General features: G+C 38.7%; 1 protein-coding gene across 1 annotated transcript in view; it reads right to left on the bottom strand.

Moving 5' to 3' along the window:
* Positions 1–15,872: 15,872 nt before the first annotated feature.
* The window catches only part of ASXL3 (ASXL transcriptional regulator 3), a 110,069-nt gene continuing 99,558 nt past the window's right edge, over positions 15,873–26,383 (bottom strand). The window contains exon 11 of the mRNA XM_073789893.1: positions 15,873–24,089. Within this exon, the coding sequence (XP_073645994.1) occupies positions 20,394–24,089 (3,696 nt within the window). The 3' untranslated portion in view covers positions 15,873–20,393. The remainder of the gene's footprint in view (positions 24,090–26,383) is intronic.

Here is a 26,383-nt window from a genome sequence, read left to right as displayed (position 1 = left end):
CCTGATTTATAGATTCAATGCAAGCTCAACCATGATCTCAAAATGGTATTTTGTCTATATTTATAAACTAATTCTAAGGTTTATACCGAAAGGCAAAAGATCCAGAAGCACCAACACATTGCTGAGGAAGAAGAGCATAGTCATAGACCAATACTAAAACTACAGTAATCAAGTCAACATGGGGTTCATGGAAGAATAGGCACATTGATCAATGCAACAGAATAAAGAGCCCAGAAACAGACCCACACAAATATAGTCAAATGATCTTTGGCAAAGGAGCAAGGGAAAGTAGAGAAAGGACACTCTTTTCAACAAATTATGCTGGAACTGTATGTTCATGTTCAGAAAGTAAAACTAGACGTGGACCTTATACCTTTCAGAAAAAAGAAAACACCTCAAAATCAATCAAATACTTAAATGCAAAAAGCAAAACTACGAAAGATATCTAGGAGAAACATAGAAGAATATCTATATGACCTTTAGTTTGCACATGACTTTTCATGTATAACACTAAAGCAATGATTAATGAAAGGAAAAAAGTTAGATTTATCAAAATTAAAAATTTTTACTCCACAGAAAACATTGTAAGAAAATTAAGACTGCCATGGTTTTGGAGAAAATATCTTCAAAACAAATTTGATAATGTACCTGTATTAAAAATATACAAACAACCCTTAAACCTCAACAATAAACAAACAACTCAATTAAAAAATGGACAAATGATCTGAACAGATACATAAGAGAAATTCCTACAGGGGGGATTCTATAAAATACCTTACCAGTACTCCTCAAACTGCAAAAAGCCAGGAAACTGTCACAGCCAATAGGAGCCTATGAAGACATATTGACTAAATGTAATGTGATATACTAGATGGGATCCTGGAACAGAAAAAGACATTACTTAAAACTAAAGAAATATGAATAAACTAGAGACTTTAGTTAGTAATCATGTATCAATATTGTTTTATTAATTATAAGAAATATACCATAGCAATGTAGGATGTTAATAATAGGCAAAACTGAACACAGCGTATATGCGAACTCTTTCTACTGTCTCCTTTATTTTGATGTAAATGTAAAACTGTTCTAAAAAATAAAATCAAGTACTTTTCTAAAAGAGGGCATTACTTAAATAAATAATTTATAATAATTGGATCAGACAGAGGTTACCAGATTTGACTAAATTTAATTTCTAAATTTCCCTCATGCTGTCTTCAGCTGGAATGTAAAGATGATAAATTTTCTTTGCACTCCTGAATGTAATGTGTGTAAATTAGGCAAAGAAATTAAGAGTCAGAGAATTAAAAATCACGTAGCTCCTAATGGCAGAGCTGTGACTCAAACCCCTGATTTCAGACTCTAGACTCCAAGTTCTTTCCACTTTACATGTAAAAAAGTGCTCTGGGAAGGTAACCAAAAATAAAAACACTCTTTTATTTCAAACAAGCTACATCATGCTTATGAAAAACACACTTGAATGTGAGAAATAGTAAAATTCAGACAGTCTGAGAAAGCCAGGAAATATATTTCAGGGGGATGGTACAAAGAGAGCCACAGTGTGGACACAGATCATGTAAGATATATATTGAAGATAATAAGTCAAATTCACATCTGTATGGTTCAAAGAACCATACTTAGGAATGGAATGAGAACAAAATGAATTCAATCACTCACATCAAAAGAATCTTTCTTTCTGTGTTTTTTATGAGCTTTGTCTGGGGTCTTCTGGTTTCTATGGATCAAAAGCTTAAAGGCTTCACCTGTAATCTAATTTGTTATGGTTTGTTACTATTTTATTATCTAAAGGATGAGAAAAATACAATTAGTTCACTTTACAACATTCAATTTTTTAACATCGCAGCAGTTAATTTTCCAATATCTGAAATATCCTCTTCTTTTCAAATTCTGATCACCATTACTTTTTGTTTTTTTAATATCTTTATTGGAGTATAATTGCTTTACATTGTTGTGTTAGTTGCTGCTGTATAACAAAGTGAATCAGCTATACATATACATATATCCCCATATCCCCTCCCACTTGCGTCTCCCTCCCACCCTCCCTATCCCACCCCTCTAGGTGGTCAAAAGCAGAGCTGATTTCCCTGTGCTATGCGGCTGCTTCCCACCAGCTATCTATTTTACATTTGGTAGTGTATATATGTCCATGCCACTCTCTCACTTCGTCCCAGCTTACCCTTCCCCTCCCCGTGTCCTCAAGTCCATTCTCCATGTCTGCGTCTTTATTCCTGTCCTGCCCCTAGGTTCTTCAGAACTTTTTTTTTTTTTTAGATTCCATATATATGTTATCATATGGTATTTGTTTTTCTCTTTCTGACTTACTTCACTCTGTATGACGGACTCTAGGTCCATCCACCTCACTACAAATAGCTCAATTTCGTTTCTTTTTATGGCTGAGTAATATTCCATTGTATATATGTGCCACATCTTCTTTATCCATTCATCTGTCGATGGACACTTAGGTTGCTTCCATGTCCTGGCTATTGTAAATAGTGCTGCAATGAACATTGTGATACATGACTTTTTTTGAATTATGGTTTTCTCAGGGTATATGCCCAGTAGTGGGATTGCTGGGTCATATGGTAGTTCTATTTTTAGTTTTTTAAGGAACCTCCATACTGTTCTCCATAGTGGCTGTATCAATTTACATTCCCACCAACAGTGCAAGAGGGTTCCCTTTTCTCCACACCCTCTCCAACATTTATTGTTTGTAGATTTTTTCTTGATGGCCATTCTGACTGGTGTGAGGTGATACCTCATTGTAGTTTTGATTTGCATTTCTCTAATGATTAGTGATGTTGAGCATCCTTTCATGTGTTTGTTGGCAATCTGTATATCTTCTTTGGAGAAATGTCTATCTGTACTTATTTCCACAGCATGATTTAGAAAAGTTCAGAAGACAAAACTTTAAATTGTGTATTAGTATTTATAAAGGCAAGTGTTTGCCAAAATCTTGTTTAGTGATTTTGTGAGCAAATTCAAAATTTAGCTGGAGGATATTATAAATATAATAATATCAATTCTATGAGTTAAGTGCAGTAAAGTTAACTCCATATTAAATTTGTAATATATGAGTCCATGTATATGTAAACAAAGATGATACAAGATACTTAGAATAACACACTTATTCAATTATATAAATTTCCTTTCAAAAAAATATGTACTTCTGGTTTCTACACAAGGAGATAAATGACATAACTCTAGTTGATTCAACATAAGGGCTGATTACAAGTTGGAAAATAAATTAAAGCTAAGAGACTTCACTTTTAACCAGCAGGACACATTTGCTTTTCAAGTGAAATGTTCTTGAATGAAAAGGTTAATAGAAAATAATATTAAGTACATGAAAACTTGTCAAAAACTTACTTTTATCCCTGTACTCAAATAGCCTATGGGGTGAACAGTCAAATAAATTAAAAAGGTAAAATGGAAGAGACAGAACCCTGGAGCTGAAACTAAATTGAAAAAGCAAAGGAAAGGAAAAACAAATCATTTGCCAATGTGTAAAACTGTGAAATGACCTCATTTCATACGTTTGGAAAGTCTCATATGTTTTTTCCCAAAAATCCAACAAACCATCCTCCTCAATGGTAAGCTTACCTGTCAGAGGTATTGATATTATGGCTTGCATTGTCCACTTTCCTCCAGGAATTACTGACTTCTAAAGGGATTAGTAGAGTTACACTACATGTCTGGATATAATAAAAGCAGATGACAATCACATACTCTAAATCTCTAGACTATGTGTGTAATTACCTGAGTTGCCTACTGCATATACAGATTCTTGGGTTCTATTGTTGATATACCAATTCTGATGGCTGAGACCCAGAATCTACCTTTTCAACAAGCATCCAAGTTGATGGTTGCCACACTAATACTTAAGAACTTTGCTTCAAGCTAATATAATTGATTACAGTGTAAGATATATAACTACCAAATAGAAACTAAAAGTGGAAACAAATAAGATATAAAGGTTTAACAAACTGGATTTGTTTGTTTACAAAGTTAAATGAGAATATGTCTAAGAATATCACAATATAAATTAAGTAGTAGTAATATCGATCAAATCCCAGATGGATTTCAGTACTGGTTGAAGACAGTTTGTGGTTGAAAAAGAGTCCTTTTTTCCTTCTTTCTTTCTTTTCTTGCTTAAGTGAACCAATCTCACATTGAGCTAACTTTGAGATCAGAAAAAGATAAAAGCATCATATCTATGTTATATAACTGATTGCTGAGCTTTTATTCTTGTCCCCCATTCTTCAAGCTTTGTCTTTGGTAATGATAATTATACAGAGGAGAATAGAGCAGGTAAGGGGAAGAGAGAGAGGTGACTGGGGAAGGCTACTGTATACAGGTGGTCAGCAAGTATCCAAATTTATAAAGACATAGAAACTAACACTTTAATTGGTCTTAATGTATTTCCTGTATTGTTTACTCAACATTGGTAGTTTCATCAGTAACATAAATGTATACCAACTGTTACTGTCCTGAAACTAAGAAGATAAATTTTGTATAATTGATTTTCGAACAGTTCAGAAAGATAATTTAAACAAAATGCGGTCATTTTACATATTCTTAATTTAATAATAAAAATCACTTATGTGTTTAAATTGGTCAAAAGAAGGCAATCAAAATCCTACCTTTTTTAGGTTTGTAAGAAGCTAATTCTCCAAGAAGACAGAAATAAACAACAGATCTCCATATGTCTTTGATGTCACAGCCATCCAAAGTCAAAAATCTGTCAGGAACAAGCCAAACAAAAAGGGTGTTTTAAAGACAAGAGTCCTGGGACACACACACTACACACACACACACACACACACACACACACACACACACACAATCAAGTAAAAACATGCCTATCCCTCTGAGTTTAAAATGGCAGCCTGGGCCAAAAAAGATCTATTCATGAATGAAAGACTTTGAGATGCAAATCTTTACAACCGACCAATCCCTGTTCTACCCTTCAAAACCTCCAAAGCCACTTCCCTGATTTAGAATTAATGACACATAGGCATCAGTCATGAGTATGATTTTCACAATTACTGAAGGGTTTTCCAGTCTGCCCCTGTTCAGAGCAACGATTGTTGGACATTGTGGTTCAATTAGAATTTGAAATGTGCCATTATTCCATACAAACACTCTTTTACTCATTTTGCTTTAGCTCCTAAATTACTTTTGACATTGACCTTTCATAAGCTCGATTTAGTATTAGCTGCAGTTTCGTGAGATACCTTTCAGTCAGATGATATCTGTCTTACGTTTGTTAACCTGGTTCTATTTGGGCGCCAAGTTGCCCGGCTTCGTGTGGGAGCAACTCTACCTTTCCCCTTTCTTACATTCATGTCTCTTCTGGGCAAAATGACCCTTTTACAGCCCTGAAGACAATTTCAGTTTGCTTTTTTCTCTTCCTACTCAAAGAAATACAAGAAGGAGTCACTAGACCAATAGTTATCATATTCTCCTTCATTTCACAATAACTATTTCATAGAGTTTTTCAAAAAATTACATTTACTGTTATGTACGTTCACTGTAACAATCAAAACAAGGAGAGAGAGGAGAAAGGTAGTTTTCTCCTTTTATTCCACCGACATCATGTAACCAATGATAATATTTTGGTGTTTATCTCTCCATTCTTCTCCCAAGGCTTTTGCAAACCTATGTAAACACTGATTTACATATCTGACCTTTACATTTTTCATTTGGTTCTCTAGATGTGGCTTTTTTTTCTAAAACTTCTTTGCACTGCAACTGGAACTGGTTCAGGTATTATTTTCTTATTCTTCCTTCATGATTTTTTACATATTTTCATTTATATCATACTCTGGGGACCTTGCTTCAGCTCTTAGCAGAACTGCCAGTCCCGTTTTGTCTAGCTATGCCCTTATTGAACTGCAGGTGGCTGCCCTCTGGAGATGTCCAAGTGTAATTTGGCCTCATCCTCAGCTTTTCTCTTCTCTGAGAGTTAAAAGTAACTGGATCCAATTCAGCGAGCAGGTGTTAATTGTGACTGTGTGGCAATTGTCCCTTGCATGGGACTCATGGAATATTAGCTTAAGAAGGACTCTGTTATAGCAAGAGAGAGATTCTAGAATTTGTGGAACAAGCAGGGTTGTTGGAATGTTACTTATGTGGATCCAAAACATCTTAGCGCTGATCTATTGAAAATTTCTTTTATTACTTGATAAGGTTTAATTGGTCATTCTCAGAGCTGGCTTCTTCCAGGAAGGCTGATTTTACCTACAGATATAGAGTAACTTTACTGGTCAATTAGCTAGGTGAACAAAATATGTAAAACAGATTGGGCAGCCACTGGGTGGCAGCAGAAATTTGATAAATATACTGCATGAATATACTTCCTTATTGTTTTATCTTATCTCTTACAGTTTAGCATACTAAAAGACATTTTTTCAACAAAATATCTTTTAATAGATTATATTCATCTAACTCTTCTCTCTAACATAAACTAGGATATTCAACTATGAGAAAACTTCAAAACATTAAACCTTATGACCCATTAGTCTATGAACATAATATGAAATTTTAACATTACTCAGGATAACTCTGTAGGTGGACATACATTGTTTTCCTAATAATTAAAAGTTGTCATTACTTTTAGTAGCTTTAAAAATCTACTAACAGAAGTTTTATATATTCAAAGAAAAAATGTTGAAGACTTCAGAAAGGAGAAAGAACAAAATTACTCAAAATCTCCAAACCTAAATTAACCATTGATAGTCACTTGTTATTATTTATCTTGTCTTTTTCAATAATAATAATGTCTATTTTTACATAACACTTTAAACTGCTCTTTTTTTCTATTAACATAATGTGAATTATTTCCCCATGTCATTCAATATCCTTTTGCAATATTATATTGTTATTCAATAATATTCCCTCATATGGCTAGAACAATTTATAACCAGTTCCTTCTTGTTAAGCATTTGTCAATTATTTACCAATGTTTCTAGTATTTACTCTTATAGACAACTGTTGCTAATTTTGAAGGCTAGATAGCTGATGGTTTTCAGCCTTCCAACGTGAGGTGGTAAATTAGTATTTCATATAGTGAGAGATCCTGGTGCAATGTGTTTTTTAGCTTTCTGACCAGAACTTTCGATCAGAATTACTTGGATTGGTTCTAAATCAGAACTCCAGGTTTGAGGGCCAGACTTCTGCAGTTTTTAACAAGCTACCTGAGCTATTTAAATGCATACTGAAGTTTCAGAACCACTCACACTCTAAATAAAACGATATGGTCAGAGGCCTCAGTAATACTGTTAACAGGAAATACACAAACTTGGAAAAACATTTACATTTCACTTGTTTCCATTTCTTCCTATATGAAATGGAAATGATGATAAATCCTAAGGTTAGGGTAAGGTCACTGGAATACTGATATTTATAAAGAGTTCATTTCCAACTAAAATGCAGGCATTGGAGACACTGTGGGGAAGAATATGTCTCTTTGAATACAAGAGGTCATGTATCTTGAGTCCAACAAACATTATGCTAAGCTGTTTACATGTATCGTTATTTCTTATAACAAACTTTCCAGGTTACATGGATAAGCTCAGAGGTTCAGACTGATTAAGTAAATTAACCTAGATTACATTGTTTGTCAACATCAAAATCTGAATTCAATGAAGTCTTTCTGGTACTATGACCTACATTCATTCATGTCTAGGACTCTGTAAGGCTATACGCAGAAAGGTGCACATATAGGTAGGCAGATGAAGTTTCTTCCTGGTTCAATAAAGGGTTATTGCATGGTTATTGCTTTGTCTCCTCCCCCATGCTGTTTAAAATGGCAAGGGAATACTTCAGAGCTGATGACTGAGAGGCAAAATTGTACTTTTGATTTTTTGTAAGCTTCTGCATTTCAGATGGTGCAATTATCAATAACAGGTCAAAACGTGGTATATATATTGTTCAGAGGTTTTGAATAAAAGATGTAATAAAATGCTCTATGAGACAAAAACATATCCCGGCTGACAGTTTCTTTAAAATTTACTGCTATTCGTAACCAGAAGGGGGTTATGACAGAGAAGCTAATTCTGGAGTAGTTCACGCATGTTGACATATACACAGGACTGCATGCTTTACAAAGGGCATGGCCTTTGGAGACACAGGGTCCTTTTCAGTTGACTTAATGTGTTTGACTCTTACATTCCTTATCTGAAAATGTGGATCATACACTTTCTTAGCTCTTAGAGGTGGCTTTAGAACTAGCGAGGCAGTAGATGACATGATATATGATACCCTTTTAATATCTTGCTTGGTGAATAAATAAATAATCCAACTTTTTATTAGAACCTAATAACATGGGCAAAGGAAAAATAATTGATTTTAATTATTTCCTGGGAAAGTTACACTTTATTCTCAAGTTGGGCCTTTGGAAATAGCTGATCCCATCAGTCACGCAAGAGTCTTGGTAAACGGAAGGCCTAGAAGTTCATTATTTTGCCTTGTGTGAGAGCTTCCCCTTCTTTAAGGGCTATTCTGAGAATTAGGATAATTATATGTAAATTATCTACCACAGCATAGAGACCTAGGGTGTTACATTTGCTTTTGCCTACACCCTGAAGGCTCTCCATCAGATAGATGCCCACTTGGCATACCTCTGCACCCTCATACCTTCTTCAGTTCTCTACTCAAATATGGCCTTTATATTAGCTCAGGAAATCACAACAATAGACCATGGACTGGGTGGCTTAAACAACAAAAATTAATTTCTTACAGTTCAGGAGGCTGGGAAGTCCAAAATCAAGGTGTTGGCTGACTTGGTTTCTGGAGAGACTTCCTTCTTGCTTGTCCTTACATGGCAGAGAGAGAGAGAGAGAGACAGACAGAGAGAGAGAGAGAGAGAGAAACTCTGTAATCTTTTCTTACAAGAACATTAATCCTATAGTATTGGGTCCTACCTTTAGGGCCTCATTAAATCCTAATTATCTCTTTATAGGACCTCCTCCAAATATAGTCACAATCAGGATTAGGGCTTCAACATATGAATTTGGGGGGACACAATTCAGTCCATAGCACTTTCTCAGTGAGGCCTTCCCTGGAAACCTATCTATATCTATGACCTGTACACCATAATCCTCCTTATGCCCTTACTAGACTTTATTTTCCTTCATAGCACTTTCCATTTTCAAACATACTGTGTATATTATATGTTCAATTCTTTGCTACCTGTTTCCCCACAAGAAAATAAAACTCAGGGATTTGGGGGTGTTTGTTCGTTTTGGTACTAGTAGCAGCCATGACAGAGCGTGGCACAGAGGAAGCCAAAAATGTAAACAATGCTTGCTGTGCCCACGGATGGACTATTCTCTCTGATGCACAATGGAACCTTTTAGAGATACCAAAACAGAGGAGATGCTACAACCTGCTCTTCAGTAAGCTTCAGTCCAGTAACATATACGGGGTTTGCTGTAAATGAATGAAGCTTCCTAACTATAAACTGTAATGCAGGAAATGACCAGAAGGAAAGAAGAAATCTGTGCTGTGCACAGTCCTGGGAGACATCTGCTTCTCACACAGGAGCTAACCTCTTCAGAGTTGCATAAATCTATTTGCTGAACTAGGGGTTAGGAAATCAGATTTCCCGTTATTAAATGTATCATTCATTCTTGGTAATATTTATATCAAATCTATATGCTGAAGTATGTTTTAAATATCCATTCTCACAGGCAAATTATACACAGAAATAGCCCCTGTGACAATATTTTAAGAAATGACCATGTGTAAGAATAGCCAATTTCCAGCCCAGGTTTTCCTTTCTGATAAATTAGCATGATATTCACTAAAAAAATGAGGAATGATTTGCTCGGTCTCAGCCAGAGGGCTTTGTAAGTCAAGTCATCCTGAATTTTATTAAGCTTGCAAAGGTATTTTTAAAGCATTGCCTCATTCACTTGAATGTTAACTATAGGAAAAATAATCTCTTATTTCATTTTCCTGCTAAAGTCTAAAGAATGTTATTGACATTGCTATCTATTAGTACAACAGTGAACCCAAAGTGAAATGAGATGCTGATTTACCTCCTCTGGCGAGTCATGCAGGGCATGAAACCACAATTCTGAAGCAAACCAGACCATCTGTGCTGTTTTCTCCAGATGAGTCGAATTTGGTGACAAATCATTCTCCACACAAAGGAGTTCTTTCTTTTCATTTTTCTATTTTAAGTGAGAAAGTGTAATTCCTCCAGTAGAAGTTGCAGAAAAGTATTTTGCCTCTCATATTATATTGCCTAAATATTTTGACTCTGAACCTAAAGTAGGCAATAAATTAAATTATGACTTCAAAGGAGATTTCTCTCTCTGAAACTTCAATTATTCTCTCACTATTCCTCCCATCCACACCCACGCTGTTCTGGGAAATAGGATGCTTCCTGGAAAGGTACATTTGAATGACATTTTCTAAGAAAATTCCTTCTATCTTATGATAATGCTTCGTGGCACAATGCTGAAGCACAAAACACTAAAAAAATATTTGGTAACTTTTATATTTCTTGAAGAATCAAGTCATCAATAAGAACTTTTGTCTTATGTAATTCAGCACCCAGCATAGCAATATGGATCAGTAAAATGTTTGCTCATTGAGTGTTGGATGAATCTTGGCATCAGAAGTGCCCCAATTGTTAGAATCCCTTTACAAGCATTATGGGTCAAGGAGTAAGCTCTGCTTACCGTCAGTGAGACGACACACTCTCAAGTAGAAAGGGAAGTTAAAGCATTGATTTTTGGAAATAGCTAAATGAAATTTTTCACACAATCTAACCTTACAAATAAATTGCTACTTTGACATGTCTTCAAATATTTGCTTATTAAATCCTTAAAATATTAGCTTGCCACAGTGCTTTAAGAAACATTTACAGGTAAGAGGTGATAAAAGATGGCTTTGTCCTGGGGGTAAGATGGTGAGTCAGACACTGAATAGGAGTGTGAATAATTCCAAGTCATGTTCTTACAGCAGTGGCATAACAGACAGGGGGGCAGAGGCTACTGCGGCTCCCAAATATTTTTCTCTGTATGGTGGCAGCTTATCACTCATGTTCCCCGTTCCCCAGGCGGGAATAAATGGATCAGTAGGACTCACTTAACCAGTCAAGATTTGCTTGGAAAAATATTGATACTGGTGATGTTTATCTCTGGTACTGTATGTCCCGGGGTTACCTGTTGACTGCCTCTTCTGTGCTTTTTCATTTCCCCCAGTGGTCAAAATGTTTCCCTCTTGTGATTCCCAGCAAATCGGGGAGCTTTTATTTCTCAGAAGTACTGGCCAACACACTGTGAGTTCCCTGACTTCAATCAAAACCTGCAACTTGAAGGTGCAGGACTTGCTCTTTGTTTTCTTATCAGAACCCTATGAATAACATGAATACTCAGAAGAAATGTCAGCTCCTTAAAAAAAAAATAGCCCACTTTGCAATGTATATCAGGGCACTGCTATTTTTTGCTATAGTCTCTGTAATATGATTTGACTTTTTAATATTGGAGTATGTATTACATTGATTTTTAAAAAGTATTAAAGAGTATCATCAACGCTGGGTACCACAAACATTGTTTTAATATGCTGTTAACTTTTACAAAATCAATTGTCAATATTACCAACATCCAAACAAATTCCTAGAGTCACGTAAGAAGGGCTTGGTGACAGGGCTTCTGGAACGTGTAAAGGATTGTACAGCCTGCAGAGATCATTAGCAGGAGGACTGATACTGATGAGCACTGTTCAAGGGAAACGATTGGGATGCTGACAGGGAAGAGTGTGTCCTCCCTCCCGGTGGGACTGCCCTGAATCTATGTCAGATGTGGCAACGGATGCCCCCCTGGAGGTTTCATTCTCGTCCAGCTGCAATCTTAAATGGCTTCATCCACTCAGTTACTTTTCCCACTGCACTTTGTACCTGTCTTGGTTACACTCTTGTCACAATAAAATTATTGATCATCTTTCCCATTGGCCTATAATTTTTTAAGATTTGGGGACCCTCTGATTTTTCTCAGCATCCCCAGTACTTAGCAGTATATGTAGCAGCCACGTGTCTTATAGCAAATAAGAGGATGGGCTTTGGTCTCCGAAAAACCTTCTTTCATACTCCAGATCTGTGTATTCTTTTCTTTAAACTTTCTAAGCCTCAGGTTCTTTGTGTGTTCCATGGATATAATAGCAGTGCCTCCCTTATGGGATTTTTCTCAGGATAAATGTGATAATTAACACCTGTGAAATGCTTTGCAGCACTTGGTACACAGCATTTTACAAGTATTATCTATTATTATTTTTTAATAAAGAAAGTCTGCATTTTGGGAACTCTGGGAAATTGCCATATTCGGGGTAGTACATAGCTAAATCTCTGAAAGTTTATTTATATGAAGAGAATTTAGAAAATCTCCTTCATATTCAGATCATGAAGGCTAAAGACTTGGAAAGGATTTATTTATTACTAAGAGAATCACAGTTAGAAAAGTGAGATTGCAGAGTGTGGTGTCTTTGATTACTCCCAGGTTTTGCCAAGGAAAGCATTTTGGACAAAAAAGATTCCACAGAACGTTTCCAAGCTCACAGATACAGAGAACAGATCGTCAAGTGGTTGTCAGAAGTCGAGGGAGTGAGGTGGGTGAAATGGGTGAAGGGAGGGAGACAAAAGGCACAAACTTCCAGTTATAAAATGAGTAAGTCTTGGGGATATAATGTATAACATGTGACCACAGTTAATAACACTGAATTGCATAGTTGAAAGTTGCTAAGAGAGTAGATCTTCAAAATCCTCACCTCAAGAAAAAAAAATTTTTGTAACTGTGTATTATGATGAATGTTAACTACACTTACTGTGATGATCATTTTAAAATATATTCAAATATCAAATCATTGTGTTGTATACCTGAAACTAATATAATTTTTATGCCAATTATACCTCAAAAGCAAAAACAGAGAACCATTTCAAGGTCAAAATATGAAAAAAAAAAATAAGAAAAAAAGAAACTGTCTGCTACCAATCTCACATTGTCCTTCTCTTGGTAAAAAGATGTCTGGTATGCTCTGGACTGGCCTGCTAACAGTAAGGAAATTACATATTTGAAGATTAGAGATAAGGAATTATCCATAGATTCCTACTCTAAATGTAGTTTTTAAAATGTTTTTTTTGAATTATTGAATTTTTTAAGATGCCAACTCATTTCCCACAGCTTATTCCCCTGAAAATATAAATTATTTTACCAAAAAAATAAAAATAAAACCAAACAAACCTATGTGGTACAAAAAAAGTCTACATTGAGCTCACATGTTAAAGGAAGAAGAGGTATAAAGTGTGTCAGTGGCTTCCACTTAGAAGCCATCATGGAGAACTGTTCCCACTCAAGCCTTTCAATTCCACATTATGAAATTTAAAGTTATTGGCAAATGAATTTTATATTACAGTAAGAAATCATGTTTTTAAAATTTCTATACAAATGGACATGCATAAATGTTGCCACTTATATATAGGAAAAGAACATCCCGGAGAAACTCTTGTGGTTCGTACAGTCATTGAGGCAAACCACACTCTCCCATCTCTCTGTGTCTGGAAGATATTCCAGCATCCCAGGATTGGACACTGAAAGCCAAATGAATCAAGGAAAATAGAACCATAGTTCTGCACTCCTCTGAAATCCCTCCACGTTCCCTCGTCATTAAAAGAATGAGGATTTGGAACACAGCGTTTTCCTGAAATAAAACCATAATTTGAAACTATAGATATAAGTTTGGATCAAAAGTGAAACCTATTTTCCATTTACCAGCTTATGATAAACAAAGACGTGATGAGTACCCAGAAAACAAGATGAATCTTACTTGATCTCAAGTGTCCAGGACCTTCTGTTGAAGCAGCTGGATGTTCCCACCCTTTAGCCAAGTTGCTATTTATGGGGCGTGTCCACCGAACAAGGTATTTGGAAACAGCAAAAGGGGGAAATGCCTGGACATTTCGTTGTGTTTGGGTTAAAGCTCACCTTTGAACCACCTCTAAATGATTTCCTTAAAAAAAGAGAGAGAGATTGTAGATGGAAATTTTAGCTTAAGAAAGGTACCTCAGAAACAAACTTCCCCTAAGTGCAATGGATATACTAAGTATAAATCTTAACTATTGATAAAAGCAGATATTCAGCCACTCTTCACTGGTTTGTTGTAATAGGGCCGTCTCTTTTGATCTGTCTGCATCTGTTTGGATTGGTCTATGCTCTGCAGGATTGCTAAATATATTCAATATCAGCTTTACTGGTAGTCAGGTATCACAATGGGATATTACTTAATATAGCTGAAAAACAATAAAACTATTTTAAATAAAATGGCCAAAAAAACCCAGCCTTTGCTTTGTAAATCAGGGGACCTTCCTCCAGTTAGTGAGAATGTATGTAATTTATTGCACTGGCAACTGGAGAAAAGTTTCTGCAGGTAAAAATACTGGGTTCATTGCCCAATTTAGACTTCCAGATTAGCTGTGACATTGGAGGACTCCAACTTCTGATTTCTGCGTATCACTGTGGATAACTGTGTGTGCTCTGAACTTGAAATATTAAGTCTAGGCAAGCTACAACCAAAGTTTTCAAATAATTTTAAGGAGACACACTTTCTAGGATTTATGTTCAACTGTCTTCTGCAGAAAGAAGTCCAACTACTCTCCTGGCTAGGCTCTTTCTAAATAACATATGTAAGTTTGTTGAATCACCGGGTAAATCACCTGTTCTCAGATAAAGTCTATGATAGATACAAATACATACTTTAGATCCTAAAAGCAATTGTTATTCAAATTATGTCACATTCATGTATTAAGAATAATGAAATATTTATATAAAAATTGTTTACTGTTGTACCTATTATGAGACTAAATGAATTTAAACATATAAAGTGCTCAGATAAATTTCAAGAAATGTCAGCTTAAAGAATGCTTGACTGTACAATTTTCTGTAATGAATTTTGGAATAGATGATGCCTGGGGAGTAATGCAATGAAAACAATAAAAAATTTCCACAATGCTAAATAAAATTAAGAATGCATTCTGTAAATATTTTAATAGAGAAAATAGGACAAAAAAAGGAATGCCAGTATTATAGTGAAAATAACTTAATGAAACTTAGAAGTATCTATCTTCCATTGTCTTACCTGAATAAGCTGTACTTTCATCATTATAATAATTTATGAGGAGGAAGAAACATGTTTTTAGTTCTTTTTTTCCTGCAAAGTAAGCACCCTCTTTTGCCATCTGGTGGCTAAAGATAGCATTTTCCATGTAGATAAAAACAGCTGAACTCAGATTTAACAGCCAGTTATGTTTAATGCTTTCAGATTCATCTCACTGTAAAGATATGAATATTTTCTTAACCAATGTAAATATAACTGAGGCAACTTTTTTCTAATGGTTCACAGCATTTTATTCAAATCACTCTAGCTGTAATATTTAATGCAAGATAAGAAAAACTAACCAGAGCAATTCTTTTAAAAAAGAATTTTGAGAGGTAATTCATCTTAAAGTTAAATTTAAATATGGTAGTAACAATTTGCTTGACTTACCTGTCTTTTGGTATAAAGAATTAACAACATCTTTACAAAACAAAAAGGTTCAAATATAATTTTAAATAAGCACAGTACAATAGACATGGTTAATTTCAAAGAGGTCTCAACAAATAGTTATAATTGTATGTTGACAATCCACCATACCAAGAAGGGTAGAAAGTTTAAGAGCATATGGTTTGTTCTCCTTATAAACTTTTTGTTAAGTAAAAGTTTGAATGTATTTAGTAGTATCTTTTATGTGTACATAACTACCTCATTTCATAAAAAATTAAAGATGACAATAATTGAAGGTTTAATTTCTTTATTTTCTCCCAGAATATTTTAATATTGAAACCCAAATTGTTACTTTAGAGAAAGGGAAAAACAGAGAAACATGAAGAGACAAACATTTCGTTTCATTTAACTTATGGTATCGTGAGCAGTCACTTTTGTAGGCAACACTTTTTTTTTTCTTTGTAGAAAAGAAATAAAAAACAAACAGCACCATTAAAGAATGCATGATCCCTGAATTCTAAACAAAACACTGTCTAAAAATCGTTTCAATGCTTGTTGCACTCCGTCACATTTTGTCAGGTATCAAAGCAAGCATAACAGTATTAAATTGTAGCAGTCTTACTGATTCAACTGCTCCCCTTCTGAGGATTTTACACACCTTTTCTGAGTTTTTCCTGTGGGAATAATATATTCTTTGGTAGAGGACTGAAGAAGGGTTTGACTTTTCTGTATGCTGATATAAAATGTCTTTGTACGTTCAGGGCCTTTGCCCCCCCATCTGTGTTTGTCATGCATGTTATGTTTGGGTTGGTTCACATTTTGCTGTAACACTGTAAGAGTAATACCGCCTTTTAAAAAAGGCATTACATGGCTAATGTTAAACAGATGTAAACATTCAGAATACTGACCAAAGGAAAAAAATACTCACAAACACACATTAAAAAACAACAACAAACAAAAAGCTGTACTGAAAAGAGGAATCAGATTAGGTTTCCATGAAGCCAGGGGGAAAAATACAGCAGTACAAGAAAAATTATGGCAAGCAAGTAAAGCACTTTTTTTTTTTTTGAAACATTCATGAACAGTACAAATACAACAAAGTTTTTCTACAGTCTAAATTATTCTGCAACTATCAAATAGGGTACAAAGCGAAATAGTATGTGCTATAAAAAAGCAGCTCCTTTAAATTATAGTAAAAACGCTTTTTGTTTGCTTTACAGTGACAAAGCATGAGGACTGAAGACAAGATTTTTATATTCAGTGACATTTTGGCTACATAGGCCCCTGACAGTCTGATGAGTTCCTTTCCTAGGACTCTTCACATTGTTCTCTAGAAACATGGACAGTGACTCTGGGCTTTGCGTGTTCAGCGGGCTCACTCTCTCCAGGCGGCTAGCGCGGTGCTGACTTCCACACCACTGAGAGGATGCAACCCTTAACGGCGCTTCAGCTTCTGTCACCTGGGACTGGACCAGACCCGGGAGGAACTGGGAAACCAAGGCCACAGTAACTTCCCCTTTTGAAATTGTGCGAGTGTTTGTAAAGGGCATGGGGCTGTAGCATCGTGTATTCTTACTCTTGGCTTCTTTATGAAGCACTGTACACACCAGCTTGTTGGTATCTGTTTATTTTGGATGAATAAGAATATCCAAGCTCTAGAAGTCAGCTAAACCTTCCATAGCTCATCCCAGAAACACCACCACAAAGTCTTTATAGCAACCAGGCTCAACCTCAAAGGTTTGTTTTCAAGTTTTTTCTTCAAACTACACCTTAGCAGGAAAATAGTCCATATAACTACGGTGCTCAGGTCACCGACATTTCTGCTATTCTCACTTTGGGGAAGGAAAAATATTTTCATTCTGAAAATGAATTTGCATCAGAACGTTTGTATTAACATGCCCATTAACTACCTAAATGTCTTTATACAACCTCAGGCATATGCATACGGTATAGGAGGGGGATCAGGGAATAGCAGTTTTCTTCCTTCCCCTGTTCCAAAAGTGCTACTTAGGGAAATACATCCTTTGTGAAAATAATAATTAAAAATTACATGTTAGATGTGCAAGCTCTATTCCTGATAGGGATATCCCAGTGTCCAATCATCAGGATAATGCACACACTAAAATTTGCACATTACACCACAATAACCATGTAGTAAATAACATACTCCATTTGCACATAGGCAGATATCTGTGGATTTCAGGAAACTAAGAACCTGCTCGCCTAATCCAAATATACTGGGGTTTGTATATATATTAAATGGCCACTTGTAACGTATCTGACCCACTTTTTACTTCTGAATTTTTCTTTCCATTCTTCTAGCCCAAAGATATTAATTTTTCAGTGATATAAACCATATGCAAACACTAGGAATTTAAACCGGGCAAAAAAGAGCAAGGGCAGACAAATATTACGCTCTTTGGACCAGGGTGGTACCATCCACGTGTGATCAGCAATTGATTTTCCAAACTTATTATGAGAAAAATCAGAACATAGAGAAGGATACTTTTCTGTATTCCCAGTAAGTAATTTGCACGCAGTATCCCACAATGATGGAACTGATAATTTTGCCTCATATGCAGAGTGCAAAGGTTGTGAAGACCACACTTTCAACTCGGTGTCAGTTACTGATGTGGTAGTGTTGAATCTGCTGGTGTAGACAGTATCTGACACCGGTAGAGCGGCAACTGAATTTGGCAGAAGGAGCTGGCATGCAAGTGTCTATATTATAGGGGTGCCCCTCTGTGAAACTAGAGCATGCCCTTCTGAACCAAGCAGACCACAGAGATACCGCTGACGAGGACACCACCCAAACCACCTGGTGAACAGTGAACTAGGGATCTGCTGGAACTAACACTGCCTTCCTTGGGAAGGGCTGGTTAAGTGCATTGCTAATATTCTCAGTCGTTAATTCTGTTAATTTTAACGTGAAACACAGAAGTGACAGCAACTGAAGCACCGAATCTCAGCCGCGGAGGTAGGCCTTCTTTGTTTTGCTTTCTTCCTAAGATAAAGTATCTTTCACTATCAGCAATGTGTTAGTAAAAATGACATCTCTATCACCTAATGATATTTGGCAACATCACAATAATAAATATGGAGGAAAAAAATATACCATGGTTGATTACTATAAAAAAAATTACAAGTTTTTTTTTTCCCACAGGAATGAAATTTCTGCTCATTCCAGTTAATTTTTAAGACATATTTTAAGGGAATGTCAAAAGTTAACATTGATTAGGATGATCCCTTGTGAAAATATCTGTCAAATTCTTACCCTGGATACAGAAGATTTTCCCCCCATATTTTTTAAAATTCTACAGCCACAATCAACCAGTGGGTTAATGGTACTCCACATTTTGTGCTCTGTAATCTGAAGTTAAATGGACATGGTCTTTGTTCTTTCATCTCCCCACGGTGTGCATGTGCTTTTGAACTTGCTTTAGGGAACAGAGCCTGCTGAACTACAGCTGTTCTCTGGCATGAGGGTGGCCACAGTACATGGAATGGAGCTCACATACTCAACACCCAGACTACTGGATAAACACTGACAATAGTTGTAAGATGCAGTATCCCTTTTTCAAAAGCAGTTCCACTCCCCCAAATATGAAGAATGCACTGAATTCACCTGAAGGGGGGGCGGGGGTGGGAAACAAAACATGCAACACCCAGAACAATTTTTTAAAATAAGGGCTAGTTTAGAGTCAAATATAATTACATAGATCGTGACTCATGAGGAAAAAACTGTTCAGAAAAATGTTGACACTTCAGCCTTCTGTAGTCCCTCTCATCATCAATGACACTTTAAAAAAAGAGGTGGCCAACCTCTGCAAAGTCGGAAGCCGGAATACACTGGTGTCATCAATAAAGGGTTACGATTATTTCCCCCCAATTTTAATATCTAGTAATTGTATTAGAGTGAATAGAATGGACCGATATTTACATCGCCAACGCATTTAGGTGTGTTTGCATACACAGCATTTTACTTGTTTGCTTTGAATTTTAGGACATTTTTTTTCATACTTGCTCTTAGAAGCCACACATGAAGCTCTGAAATCCTCTGGGCCTATGGCTCTCTGTTGTCCAACTGATCTTACAGTCTCGGGTGTCAAAGGGCTTGAACCAGATTGCTGGGCATGAGGCCCACACTGCAATTTCAGGTGGAAAAGACATTTCACTACAATATGTGTACCATGTCCAAGGCAGATCCAGAGAATCTGCCAGTCTCTGAAAAGAGTCAAAAGGGAGGAAAGAGAATAAGGACAGTGGAGTTCATTAATGGCATACCTCCTTTAATACCTTTTGTGATATGAGTAAATACAAGGAATCATACACTGAAATCAGATTCCCTTTTCCAAATATGATGTAACCACTATGGTAAAGGTAGGTCCAAAGGAGTCAACGGTTGGAACCCTCGCTGTAATGGTTAATCTACAGAAGAATGCATCACCACCTTAAATTGCTGTTACCGATCTCTCTCCACATCTCCATTGCTGGTTACCATTAAGTAGTTTAAAATGTCCTTTTCCTATCTACACCTGGATTAAAAAAAGAAAGAAACAAATTGGGAGTGACCTGTATACACACGAATAGAAACTTTCCAAAGCTGCAAATGGCAACTAAATATGTAAAAGACATGCTGTTGAGCCCCTCGGCTGGAATGCGATCTCTCCTTTCCCAGAAACGCAAGAAAATAATCATCTAGAGAAAAGATCATCTGTTCCAAAGTAAAATAAATTAGCACGCTATAAACGACTGAGCTGTTCAATTTGTTGTTGCTGACGCCGTTTGGCTTTTCCGTGGTGAAAAGGGATACTGCATCTTTCACTCAGCTCTTATCGCACAACCAGGCAAGCTACACAGAGTTTAGAAGGCCCTATGCAGTCGTCGTGGCAGAAGGCCCCACAGCCTTTGCACACAATCATGGCTTTCAGCCGGCAAGAGCATTTCAGTTCCAACTCATCCGCGTTGCTGCTGTCGGCAAAGTTCTGCACGGGCATCTGAGCGTTCTGACCAGGCAGACCCGTGGTGGGATTGGAGCCACTTCCCAAAATCCCAATGGACTTTTCAATTGCAGATGCTGCCCTTTTGAAGCTCGTGCTACCGAAGTGTATTGTTGGATAATTTCCACAGAGCTGCTGTTGTTGCTGCACCTGCATTTTCTGAGCAGCTAATTGGGTAAAAGGCTTCTGTGGCTCAGAAAGCAAATAGGAAGAGAAATCTGCATTTTTCAGCGCAAACACCTTCAACTGTTCTTTCATTTCATTCTGGTCATAGGAAACTTGTTTCATGCCCAGTTCACAGCTGCTGCTTAAACCTTCCTCAAAAGAAAGAGGTTCCGATTTTATATTGCTACATATGCCCGTGGACTGTGGCCAACTAAGTCTCTTAGTGGTTTCCATGGTAACTGGCGGTTGTTTTTGATCGGAGGGGACTTCTGGATTAGGCAGAGGTGGAGGTAGTGGCGGCGGCGGCGGGGGAGGTGGGGGCAGAGCCAAGGGGGGAGGGGGCGGGGGATGCACTAGTGCTTTGTGCGGCACCCCGTGCGGGGTCCCCCCCATGTCATCACCTTCTTTAATGGGCATGTTGGGGGGCACCATATTGGCTAACCTTAGCTGGTGAGGTGCTGAGGAAAGGCTAACCTCTCCCAGTCCCTTTTGCTCAAGATGCCTATTGAAGGAAAACGTGTTACAGCCCACTGGGGCTTTGGCAGAGGCTGGTAACAGAGCCGCGGTAGGAATGGGGCCCCTGGCAGCCAGAGGCATTTGGTAAAACTGCTGTCTGTGGGAGGTCCCAGCGTCGGGGTGGAAGCCGTCGTTCTTGTCGACGTGAAACAGGTTCTGCTGGAAGCTACAGGAGGGGAGCAGCCGCTTCTGCTGTTTGACCTCAGGGCTGTGAGCCATCTTGCTCTGCACAGGGTGCTTGTTCAGCCACTCCTGCTTCAGCGGCTGGCTGAGTCCCAGCTGATTCATGCCGGAGCTGATGACACACGGCACCCCTTTCACATCTGGGTCCGCCAACAACTTCCCTGGTTCACATTTCACTTGAGTGTGTTCCCCCCCGGTCCTGGCAACTCTCTTCTTGGGGTGGTTCTCCCGCTTCCTCATTTGTAGTGGTGCGAGAGCTCCTGCCAGGTAGCCTTTCCCGTCTGCATTGGGAGAGTTAGGGGGCATTTCAACCACGTTCCTCTCGGGGGCTGTTTTACCCACTGAGGTAGTTTGAAGAGGCAGAGGAAGCCTGTTGATTTCGAGCTTGGCTCCCAGTCTGGGCTGGGGCAACACTTTTTCCAAAGGCAAGTTGCCCTGGAGCAACTGTGTGACAAGGGGATTGTTCGCCTCCACCGATGACAGACGGCAGCTGGAGCTCCCTGCACTGGGAACTCTTTTCAGGGTGTCTGTAGCCAGAGAGATGGCCTCTTCCATGGGACCAGAGGCGGGGGCCTGCACGGTCTGCGTCTGTTGCACACTCGGGGCTGCCCCTGCAGCTGGAGGATGCAGCTCAGGGCCAGGGAAGTCGTCGGCGTCCATCCTAAAGCCCCTGTCCACGTCGTGAGGTTCGGACTTCACTGGGAGAGGGACGCTTGTGATGAGATTCCTGGGGTGAAGTTCCGCCACATGCGAGGAGCTGGCGTGCTCGGTCTTGATGGCCTTCGGACAGCCCTGCTCCAGATATTCCTTCTGTTTATTGGAAGCAGGGTGGCTGAGCAGAGGCTGTCCTGCACTCCTCACCCCGTCCTCGCCCCAGCAGATCCGGCTGCCCGGGTTATACTGATGGCTACAGGTTGTGTCGGCTTCACTTTTGAACGTGGTTATGCCATGCGCCTGCTCAGCAAAGCTGAGACTCAGAGGAGTCCCCTCGTTTAAGTTATCTGGAACCACGAGGGGCCCTTCACGGAGACCCGGGCAGGTGGCCTGCATCGTTTGACTGTCTTGTTTTGCCGCGGAAGCAGCAATGAAACTGGGACCGTGATCTCCGCCTTCACTTGCAACCGGCTCAGGCCTGCTGATGACAGACACCTGCGGACACGCCACGGGCTGAACGGCTGCTTCCGTCCTCCCGGACCTGCTCTGGAGGTCCACGCCGGCTTCTGTGCTCTCAAGAGAGACAGTCAGAGATGACGCAGAGGTCAGCGTGGTGCTGTGGTCGACGATGACTTTACACGGAATCGAGCGGTTTATGGCTGCTGGTGCGAAGCCCCCCGGGGGTGGCTGAGGTCTCCCAGAAGTGTCTGCCCTGTTCCGAGTCCCTGAAGTTTTGTCCAAGCTTTCAGCACTTAACGTGGGAGGACTGTCATAAGAGTTTACAGTCAGCATGCTTGCAGTAAACGCTGCGACAGGTGGGCGTGCCACCAGGGCGTCAGTGACTGCGACGGGGTCCCTGCAGCCGAGGGCGGCTCTCACAGTGGTGCCCATGGACATGGTGGCCTGTTCTTCGCTCCCAGGCATGGCTATCTTCTCAGAAGGAAATCTGCTGTTCATTCCCGTTGGGGGAATCAAGACAGAGCTAGTGGAGAGATGGTTTGGCAAGTTGCTTCCAATGGAGGGAGTTGGCACAGAGGTGTACTGACTGGAGACTAGGCTGCCAGCACTGCTGCTGGGTGCCAGTAACTGCGCGTCATCCCGGGGGCTCGCTGCGCTGGAGCCCTCCGTGGTGGCCGGAAGAGGGGTGCTCTCAATACATTTTGGTATAATGGCTATGCATGGAGTGTCCGTTCCCTGGATGGTTTTTAACATGCTTATGTTACAAGCAGAAATTGTAGTGTTTGCACTGTCAACAGACATTAGGACAGAGGATTTATCAACAGAACTCACAAAGGGATGTTCTTTAATTGCTCCCGACATAGCAGTGCTGCAGACAGACACGGGGATGGGATTTTTATTAAAAAGCATGGGCACACTGCTATTTTCAGAAGAGGTAGATGAAACAATTTTCTCAGACAAGTGTGACACAGGTGTGTTTTCGTCAGAACTATGCACAGATAAGTCCGTGGCAATTTCTGGAAGTTTGGTCGGGTTGAGAGACTGCTGTAGTACAGTGGTGGGCTCCCGGAGGTGCGCAGCCTTGTTGCTGGGAGATCGGCAGTTTGGATTGACAATGATGACACCAGGCGAGCCTTCGATTTTTGTTTCAGGGGCAGAAGAGACTTCTAAGCTTGGAGGCCCTTCCTTTGAGCCGAGCGGAGGCAACCGGGGCTCTTTAGTGTTCTGGAAGAGGTGGGCTCGGGCTTGATGCTTTGCGAAGAGCTTCACCTTCGTCTGCTCTTTGATATGCGCCAGAGTTCTGGCTTTTCCGCCCTCTCCTGGGCTCCCCATAGCTCCCGAAACAATGCTCGCGGCCGCCGCCACGGCTGCCGCTGCTGCCGCCTCTCGCTGGGCTCTTGCTTGCTGGGCTCGGGCCTTGATGTCCGCCAGGGTCCTGGCTCCCGTGTTCCTCCCGCCACTGACCGATGTGCCAGATGACGCGCGAGCCTCTGGTTTGGAGACTGGTTGGCTCTTGATAATAAAGGGTGGCCCGATTTTGGAAAGCTGTATCTACAGGAAGGGGGAAAATCGAAAGATAAAGTGCGTGTACACGATCACAGACAAGGCACATGTGTACGTGACCACAGAGGGACGTGGGCACACAGGCACGCGAGGGCGGGGAGTAGCCGCATCCTCTCCTAAGGGGGCAAGAACGGCACCTAATACCCTGAATGGGCCTTTGGGGTATAAAGCAGCAATAAACGCAGCACGAATGGGAAAATTTAAAATTTTAACCTCTGTTTTCAATCCATAAAATATTAACCGGTGACTTCATTTGGCATGGAAATGAAACGTCTTTTAAAGCCTCATATAAATGGAAACAAAACCCAGGCTTCTTAAAATGAGGTGAGCTAAAAAGAGTTAGAAATAGTCAGCTTTCAACTTATCTTCCTGGCTGGCATGAAGATACTCAGGCCAGCCAGGAAGAATAGAGATATTCAAAACTCTATTTGAATTTATCTGCCTTAATTTATCTGTCTTAATTTGACACAAAGGAAAAAGGAAAAAAGCCCTAACCAAGGGTCAGAAGACTAGAATTCTCAGCCTGGCTTGACACAAAGGAATGCTGTGAACCTAGGCAAATCACTGTGTACTTCAGTTTCTCCAATAATCTCCCCGAGTCAGAGACTCTGTAGGTTTTATGTGGTCCCATACCACCTAGCATGCCGCCATATATATATATATATATATATATATATATATATAAATATATAAATATATATATATACATATATATATATAAAATAAGCATACAATATGACTTTGTAAACTGTAAACAGTAAGACTAGTTATTTCTGGTCTATTTCTTTCACAGAGGTGTTATAAAGATGGAATGAGACTATACTTGTGAAAGTGCTTTGCTTTCCAAAGGGATTTTATTATTATTATTACGTTTTCTTGAAAGCAAGGGCAACTGTAGTTTTCTGCCTCCAAAAGAGAGTACGGGTTGGGCAGCTTACTTGATATTGGAAATCTACAATCTGCTGAATTTAGTAAATGTCCCAGCCCACACTGTTCACTCACTCATCTAATTAAGAGACTCAGTCATCACCAAATTCGTGAGGCACAAGACCGAACAACAAACAACCCAAAGCAATGCCTATGATGCTTCAGTCACTAAGAATATTCCCAGAGTCACAGATTTGTAGAGCTGGCAGGGATCTAGTTAAAGCCCTTCGTTTACAGTTGAAAAAACTGAGCCCCTGGAGATGGGCTGCCTTGGGTTCATATAACTAGGGAGTGACAGAGCCTTTGGGCTCCCCATTCTGTGCTGTTGACACGTACTGTATTCCCTTATATTTTTTCCTCTAGAAAAAATTTTCCTGGAAAACTTACACCTCTCTTCTTAACATATGTGCATTTACATATATTGACATTATAAATACCTGACACATACTACAGGATCATGTCAATTTGGAATTATGTTTTAGCACTTTGGTAGATGGTTTATCTTCCTGAGCTATCTCGTTTCTCATTTTCAAATTTCTGATGGCTCTCTTCTAATCCAAAGGTTCCAGTGATAGATGAATTTAGAAAAGGAATTCAGTTTTACCTTTTAAATATTTCCCTTAGTTTAAAAAATTAAAAACATGAAGCCTAACAAACATTAAATATATTTATTGTATCTCTCTATCCATCTATCTTTACATAAAGTGTATATCACTTTGAAAATAAGCTTTTGACAAAAAAATTAGACTGAAATGTTTAAAATTATTTCCTATGGAAAGCATGCTTATATTTTTCTTTTCATTGCTTCAGAAATTAAAATGCATAGCAGGGTTTTAATAGGAGCTTAATATTCATCTTTTATATCTCTAGAATCTTATTTAACAGGGACTGCTTTATTAAATAGAATAATTACAATCACACCCCTAAAAGTCAGCCTTAGGGAGATCATGAGTCACATATTAAAAGTAGATGTCAGAGCAGAGCAAAATAAAGAGAAAGATTAAGAAAAACACATCTTGAGTATGTTTGTAATTCTTTGAGTTAACCTTAATTTTTAGTTTAGTTAGGCAGAGTCAATTTATATACAAGAGTTGTTTTCTGAGAGTTAAAATCTACCTGGGATCAAAATAAAATATATAAATAGGAATGTTTGTCTACAGGCTTTATTACTGTGTGAAGTTAAATACTTCTTTATTATTTTGGAAATAAAATAGTAGGATTTGTATACCTATGTATCTATAGCATCTTCCTCAGGGTTTGTGAAGTGATTTCATTGATTTATTCAAGAAATATTTAATGAGGCTCTTTCAGAAGCTAGCTCCTCTCTGTTAGGCAGAGGGGATGTTCAACATTTG

Source organism: Tursiops truncatus, chromosome 13 (genome assembly GCF_011762595.2).
Source record: "Tursiops truncatus isolate mTurTru1 chromosome 13, mTurTru1.mat.Y, whole genome shotgun sequence".
NCBI classification, from domain to species: domain Eukaryota; kingdom Metazoa; phylum Chordata; class Mammalia; order Artiodactyla; family Delphinidae; genus Tursiops; species Tursiops truncatus.
This window is presented reverse-complemented; position numbering and strand designations above follow the sequence as displayed.